Source organism: Myodes glareolus, chromosome 27, assembly GCF_982192425.1.
Source record: "Myodes glareolus chromosome 27, mMyoGla1.1, whole genome shotgun sequence".
Classification (NCBI taxonomy): domain Eukaryota; kingdom Metazoa; phylum Chordata; class Mammalia; order Rodentia; family Cricetidae; genus Myodes; species Myodes glareolus.
The window spans coordinates 28,193,286-28,201,440 of NC_142052.1; the positions used below are offsets into that span (position 1 = coordinate 28,193,286).

Genomic DNA, 8,155 nt, shown 5'->3' on the forward strand with positions numbered 1-8,155 from the left:
CAGTATAAACAAATATAACACGTTTAGAAATGTTATTTCACAACACACTGGGTTGCATTTTGAGCCCAAAGATGTTAAGATACCTAAATTATGATACAACGTCCATGGAGACCTAGCTGCTTATAGTGATTGGAAGTTACCAAAGAGAGAAATGTATGAGAAGTTCCAAGGATAGGGCCATTTAAGCCATTTGAACCTGAAGCCCATACATCTGAGAAGAGAGCTACAGGATTTGATGTTTGTCCTGCTCTGCTTCAGTCTTGCCTTGGTCCAATCTTCCCTCACTGTGTCTCCATTTTCTCTTCTGGAATGTTAATGGTATTTTGTGCCATTGTATATTGGGAAAGTGTAACTTGCTTTCAGAATGTATAAAATGTTACTGTCTCAGAATTTATAAGATGTTACTGTCAAAAGGTTGTCTTGGGTGCCAAAGGAGACTTTGTACTTTTGGATAGTTGCAGATGTGGATCATTGCATGAGAATCATTGCGGTGACTGAATACACTTTTTCATTGTTGACCATGAACCAGTAGTGACCGGGGTCAGAGTGTACTTCAATGAATGAACAACCTCACAGAAAAGATCATGTACTTGAACAAGTTTCTCTCCTTGGTGGCCTTTCTTTCAATTTCCTATGAACCTTTAGTAGGAATGGCCCTTCTAGATGAAATTTCTCATTGTATATGATGAGTCTCAATATACTTAACTAATTTTCTGACTTTTATGTCTACTGTGTTGTGGTTGGAATTAATCAGTCAGCTTCCCACTCATATTGAAATGCTTTTACCATCACTATAGGCTTGATCTTTAAATCACATAAAATATAGAAGAAACAGTTGCTATTCAGTGCTAAGGAGTTTGGTAGCCTTCAGTTTTAATTGTTTTGTTTGCTTGTCTGAGTAACCTTTACTGTATGGCTCCAAATTTGTGAAAGTAAAGGGATGGGGGGCTTCATTCATTGCTTTATTTGTTTTTATGTTGTTGGGTGATGACCCTGGAATGTAGCCTTTTTACATGTCAAGCACATGCTGCTGTGCTCAGCTTCACACATTATCTTGAAATTTAAATTTGACAGAGGGTATCATTCTGATTCCCAGGATGCCATGTATTCATGACATTAATACTGACTGAGCATTCTGAGTCATTGTATTGCAGGTGCATGAACTTCTTTCTGCTTGTTGTGCTTGCCTTTAATTTTTTTACTCACTATGAGTATTTTATGTATCTGCATGGATATGCACCATATGGGTACCTGGTAAGCATCTCAAAAATTCTGAAGTTGGAATAATTAATAGTTGCAATCACCATGCAAGTACTGGCAATTGTGCCCACCTCTTTTGAAGACCAGGAAGAACTCAGTAGTACTCATCCATATTTCCAGACCTGTGTTAATTTGTTATGCCCAACATTTATATTGCTAATGTTTTCATCTTTCCATTTATAATTATTTTAAACATGAAATACCCTTTCATAAAATGTTTTTGGTATTGCAGTTTAAAATAGGACACTTCAGCTATCTGGAATATGAATACAGAACTGTAGTGAATGCATAATTCTTTGTAGGAACATCTCTGAATTCTTTTTATCTGCTTTGTTTGGTTCACTGATTTCGCAATGGAGATGGGGTCTTAATGTATACTTCCACCTGTCTTGGACATGATTCCATAGACTTAGCCACCATTCAACTCAGAGACAAATATACACACCTGCTTTCTGAGTGCTGCCCTTAAAGGCATGAGTCAATACACTCAGTTAGTTCACTGTATTTTTCTTCTTTGTGATTAGTATTTCTTCATATAGTTTTCTTGTGTGTACTATGTCCTGTTGATCTATTTCCTTGGCTTTCTCTATTAATAGACAGTTCTTTTGTAATGTGATACCCCATTTAAAGGGTACAGAAATGACAGAGTTGCCTCTCCTATTCAATTTCCTTCTAAAGTGACTGTCTGTGTCATGGAATATTAGTGGGGAACACCAGAATTTTATGACTATACTGTCAAAGATGTATACATTTACAATGTTGTCACCATTGTGATTCTATTATACACATGAATGAAATATTTTAGAGGGCAGTGACCTATGATGATGTGCATATCAACTTCACTCATGAAGAGTGGAATTTGCTGGATCCTTCCCAGAAGAATCTCTACAAAGATGTGATGCTAGAGACCTACAGGAACCTCACTGCTATAGGTAAAAATAAATTTCCTTCATGTTTCAAAATAAGGCTACAACTTTTTCTGTTAATGTTATTCTTTTCTAATTTGATGTAGAAAGAATAAGAAAGAGTTGAATAAAGCAGTCATAGTTCTAAGGTTCCTTTAAGATAACAGCTTAAATACTGCACAGTTTTCAATAACATAACATACATTTTCTGGTATTATATTTTAGGATGCATTTGGGAAGACCATAATATTGAAGAACATTGTCCATGTTCTAGAAGACATGAAAGGTAATTTTCATGTGCAAGCTGATGAAAATGTATCTCTCATGAAATTGTTATGTGTCCTGAAAGTTTTAGTCAAAAGCAGCAGTGTAAATAAGCACAGTTTTAAGTGTACTGATGGTTATTAAATTCTTACAAATCCATCTTTCATATATGTGAATTGCATTTAAATGACATTCTCTTAAGAAAGAAGTCAGGAAAGCAATGCCTAAACAGATATCACCTTTTGAACCATAGCACCATGAGAGCTTTCTTGTAGAGCTGCAATATATTTTGTCTTGCTACTTATATTACAAAAGGTATACATATTGATGATATATCTGCAAAACTTTGTACTATTCCAATAGCCCATAGTAAATCTTGTATTACTCATACACTTCTTGTGACTGTGCTATGTATAGTGAGAGAAGCAGTTGAGTCAAGTGGCAGTTGTTCTACAGAAACCTTGATATCTATACCACCAGTCTGTGAGGAATAGCAAGTCAAACCCTGAGAATTCAATGTGGAAATCTTTTGTTATTCTTCTTTACTATGTGTACCGTACATTGCACTTGAAACAAGTGTATAAGCATAGGGTTATAGAGAGATATAGCATACCACTCTCTAAGAACAATTAGAACATAAGCAATAATCCCCATTTAGAGTATACTTGTTGAATTTGATTCAAGTATACAAGTAATTGGTTTTCCACCATCATTGTTAATACATGAACAAAATCACACACTGCAAAAAAGCCCTATGAGTTCTAGAACTGTGCAAATAATTCTGGGAGTCATAGTTCATGTAGCATATGCAATATGATTCATAATATAGGAGAATTTATAAATGTTAAACCTTTGATGTTATCCAATTCTTTTCACATATGTGTAAAATATCATATAGAAAAGTTTCTGTGAAGGTAAAAAGGTAAACCATAAAAGAAAGGAATTTATCATCGGAGGTATCTTCCAAGTTTCAAAACAGTGCCTAATTAAAGAGCAAAACATCAGTTTAAACACAGTTATAAAAACTTAGTATCTGATTACTCTTTAAGGTTGTAACATATAAAATTAATTAATACAAATGTGTAGACACAACAGTGTATTGAATGTGGTAAAGCTTTTATATGTGCCTATTATCCTTGCAGCATTGAAAGAATTCAAACTGGAGGGAAACTTTCAGTATATATTCAACGTGGTAAACCCTTGACATATTACAGTCACCTTAAGTGGAATGAAAGAACACATACTGGAGAGAAGCCCTATGAATGTAATCAGTGTGGTAAGGCCTTTGCAGCTCAGAATAAACTTCAAAACCATAAAAGAACACATACTGGAGAGAAACCCTGTGAATGTAATCAGTGTGGTAAGGCCTTTGCACAGTACAGTGCTCTTCAATTGCATAAAAGAACACACACTGGAGAGAAACCCTATGAATGTAATCAGTGTGGTAAGGCCTTTACACGGTACAATGCTCTTCAATTGCATGAAAGAATACATACTGGAGAGAAACCCTATGAATGTAATCAGTGTGGTAAGGCCTTTGCATGGTATAATGCTCTTCGATGCCATGAAAGAACACATACTGGAGAGAAACCCTATGAATGTAATCAGTGTGGTAAGGCCTTTACACAGTACAGTGTTCTTCAAAACCATAAAAGAACACATACTGGAGAGAAACCCTATGAATGCAATCAGTGTGGTAAGACCTTTGCCCAGCATAGTACTCTTCATGTGCATAAAAGAACACATACTGGAGAGAAACCCTATGAATGTAGTAAGTGTGGTAAGGCCTTTACACAGTCCAATGAACTTATAAACCATAAAAGAACACATAGTGGAGAGAAACCCTATGAATGTAATCAGTGTGGTAAGGCCTTTGCACAACACACCCATCTTCAATTGCATAAAAGAACACACACTGGACAGAAACCCTATGAATGTAATCAGTGTGGTAAGGCCTTTGCATGGTACAATTCTCTTCAAAACCATAAAAGAACACATACTGGAGAGAAACCCTATGAATGTAATCAGTGTGGTAAGGCCTTTGCATGGTACAGTGCTCTTCAATACCATAAAAGAACACATACTGGATAGAAACCCTATGAAAGCAATCAGAGTGGTAAGGCCTTTTCACGGCACAGTACTCTTCACGTGCATAAAAGAACACACAGTGGAGAGAGACTGTATGAATGTAATCAGGGTGGTAAGGCATTTACAGCTCACAGTAATCTTAAAATGCATAAAAGATCTCACTTTAGATAGAAACTCTTTGACTGTAATCAGTGTGGTAAGAGCTTTGAACAGCACAGTCATCTTCAAATGTGTAAAAGAACTTACAAAACAGAAGACCCATGGATGTATTCAGTATGGTAAAGCTTTTCCAGATCATAGTAATTGTCAGAGGCTTAAAAAACAAGAAACGGTATGAATGAAATCAGTGTGATAAAGTATTTTCATGTCTTAGTCATCTTCAAATGCAGGAATGTACACATACAGGAGAGAAATCATGAATGGAATCTATGTGGTAAATCCTTTGTCACAATAATCTCCAAATACATGAAATAAACCATTCAGGAGAGAAACTAGGAATTTCATGAGTGTAGTCTTCAAAAACGTGAAAAACATACTGCAATGAAACTCTATAAATAACTTCAGTGTAGTAATGTTTTATACTTTATACTGGAGTAAAACTTTGTGTGTAATCAATCTGATAAATCTTTTGCAAACTACAATAGCCTTTGGGTACCTGAAGAGAAACCTGAGGCCTTATTCTAAATTATTTTTCAAGATCCTAAGCCAATACACTTACAGTCAGCTAACTAATGACATTCATTGTGTAGAAAAAAATTTAATAGTGTCAATAATCTGTTCAATATGATACCACTTTATTTTGTTTGCACCATCAAACTAATGGACAAAACATAATTCTTGAATTTATGAAGTCTTATGCGCAGGAGAAAGTCCCAGTCAAAGAATCACACCCTGGTACTGAAATGAGATCCAAAGGAAAACACTTTGTCCCTGAATCTAGAAGTAGTTATAGAAACAACATCACCCTGAAAACAGAGCCAAAAAGTTAAAAGGGTCCAGTGAAGGAACCAGAGCCAAAGAAGCATACTCTACCCTTGTTCAACTGAGCACAAAACCAACGAATCCCTCAGCACAAAATCCAGCAGAGCTATCAGCTTGTTCAAGCTCAGGGATTGAAATCTGACCAATTCCCACCTTCAAAATCTCCTTAGAAGAGATCTAGTTTTAAGAAGTCCTGTGTGTCCCACATGCTCATTCAGTTGGCAGCTGTCCCTTTCCACCCTGGCTGAGGCTGACACTCTCTTCCCTCCTCCCAAATAAATCTCTTGACTGAGATTTCTGTGAAGACCCTCTTTCACTGGAATGGATCAGAAACTCCCTAGTGGAGTTGAATTGAGATATAATTAATACTTCTCCTTGGAAAGTCATTTAGCTCAGAGGAGCACAGAAGCAATGGACACCTTTTTTGAGGCACTCAGTTAGGGGAGTGGAGCAGATCAGTAACAGACTTTTCTGCTGGGAAACTAACTCTCTTAGAAAAATGGAGCGGATCCCAACTGTGATGGCTCTCTCTCAGAGAGGAACATTATTGTTTCATCTAGTGGGCTGTCCTTCTCTTCCCAACTGTAGGTGCTTCCTGACTTCAGGATGTAAGGATACCTTTCCCTCCAGTACTGTAACTCTTTTGCTATGAATAATAATAACAATAATAATGTAACCCTTTTAGATTTTATACTTCTCTTCAATTACAAGGCATAAGTAATTCAGGTATAACTATGGATTGTACTCCAGTCTTTTTTGTTGTGATATAATCTCGATTTCAAATTATAAATGCATTTAATTTGGCCCTTGGTCCTAGAAGATAAAAGGATCACCATGAAAGTTCCACGGCAAAAATCATCAGACGTGGCACCTAAAGCAGGAGCTTAAGAACTCAGATTCTTAATCTCCAGCATGAAGCAGAGAGTGGGAACTGGAACTGGTGTATGGATGTAAGTTCTCATAGCCTATTCTCAGTGACATATTCCCTTCTATAGGACAGCTTGTCCTAAATTTTCCCAAATTATATCACCAGCTTAGAAGGATTAATTTCTCTTCCTTCAATTTTAAATTTGCTTTCTCTCTACATAAACCAATTCATGATGAAAGTTGTTTTAGTTGTAATTATGTGATGTATGTGTGTTTCTCTGTGGGTATGTGAATTTTCATTCTGTATTCTGAGAAAATTAACACCTTGGAACTTGTAGAAGGAATTACAGGAAGCTATTAAAAATCTGACCATTGTAACATGAGGGCCTGCTTGTTGGGGTTTCTGTCCTGTCCGATTTCCACAGTCATTATTTCCCAAAGAAAAATTACACAGAGTTCTATATAAGTTATAAACTAATTGACCCATTAGCTCAGGCTTTGTATTAGCTCTTATAAATTATATTAACCTACTATTCTTATCTATGTTAGCCACATGGCTCAGTACCTTTTTCAGTGGGGCAGGTCACATCCTGATTCTTTGGCGTCTGGACAGGACTCTGGAAAAATGGGCTTCTTCTTTCCCAGAATTCTCCTGTTCTCAGTGTCCCACCTCTACTTCCTGTCTGGTTGTCCTGCCTATACTTCCTGCCTAGCTACTGGCCCATCAGTATTTATTTCAAACATAATTGACAGAATACAGAATTGTCCCCCACCAGACCTTAGTCCTAGGAATGAACGTTTCTTTGTCACATAGCCATGACTCTAGCTGTAATATTTTAAATTTTATTTATATCACTTTGAAGTCTAAAATAGGAGCAGACTCATAAAGAAGAATTCCCTAATCATGAAAACAATTTGTTAATGACTTTAGACACCACAGTTGTCTCTAGCTGCAAGAAAAAATATTTTTCATCATAGCCTTGTAGAAAGTAAATTCCATACCATATTCACTCCAGATTGATGGTGGAGATCATTCTATTATGGTTTCTATTTTTAAACATTTGAGGTAGTCACTAAAGTGCTACATGTGTGGCAAATCCATTGAGTGAAGTTTATTTTGTAGACCTTATATTCCTTCTATGGCCTTTGTTCATCTTCTATTGTGTTTGTACCTAATGACAGGTGTTATTGTGCTATCATGTGTAGAATGTTGTCCCCATGATATAATTGTTCTATTTGTTATTGAAATATCAGGACATGTTTAATAATACTTTTTATGTAAGGGTGGTGGTTTGTTGTTCCTGGTTTTGATTTTCATCTTTTCACAAATTCCCTTGAGATTTTGTTTTTATTTATTCTATCTTGGATGTTAGTAATGATTCAGGGACACATTTGAACTCATGATGCTCATGTGTCTTCCTCCTGAGTGTAAGTCCAAGGGTAGATGATGAAGTTCCATTATATGCTGTTTTTCAAGAGAATTTAAGAATGTTAATGTTAAAATGACCAATAAAAGAAATTATAAGAAACATTAAATACCTCACGTGTGTATTCAAAGAAGTATTTTTATTTATTTGTATAGATGTAATAAAGTACAATAATCAGCAATCAATTGTGTATCTAATACCATAGCTTGACGTTTTATAGGTATTGAGATTAGGTTTCTAGTCTTGCACACAAAACTCCTTTCCCACTGAGCCAATTCACTGGTACTCAAATTCCACTTGAAGAAATATTACAAAGGTAAAATTTGTTCATTTTGAGGAATATATATTTATTTATAACAGTTT

At 35.8% G+C, this 8,155-nt stretch overlaps 1 protein-coding gene across 1 annotated transcript; it reads left to right on the forward strand.

The window, feature by feature from the left end:
* The first annotated feature begins 2,070 nt into the window (after window positions 1-2,070).
* Window positions 2,071-7,840, forward strand: LOC146889355 (uncharacterized). Its single transcript, XM_087902373.1, has 3 exons — window positions 2,071-2,192; window positions 2,391-2,451; window positions 3,572-7,840. Exons 1-3 carry the CDS (start codon window positions 2,159-2,161, stop codon window positions 4,518-4,520), a joined length of 1,044 nt encoding a protein of 347 aa, XP_087758499.1. The 5' UTR covers window positions 2,071-2,158; the 3' UTR covers window positions 4,521-7,840.
* The last annotated feature ends 315 nt before the right edge of the window (window positions 7,841-8,155 follow it).

What these genes read in the sequence shown, in the direction of transcription:
- LOC146889355 (XM_087902373.1), top strand. Translation starts at nt 2,159, where the DNA reads ATGCTAGAGACCTACAGGAACCTCACTGCTATAG. An exon ending in CAGGAACCTCACTGCTATAG is followed by an intron (nt 2,193 to 2,390) that starts GTAAAAATAAAT and finishes ATTATATTTTAG; the next exon opens with GATGCATTTGGGAAGACCAT. An exon ending in TGTTCTAGAAGACATGAAAG is followed by an intron (nt 2,452 to 3,571) that starts GTAATTTTCATG and finishes TTATCCTTGCAG; the next exon opens with CATTGAAAGAATTCAAACTG.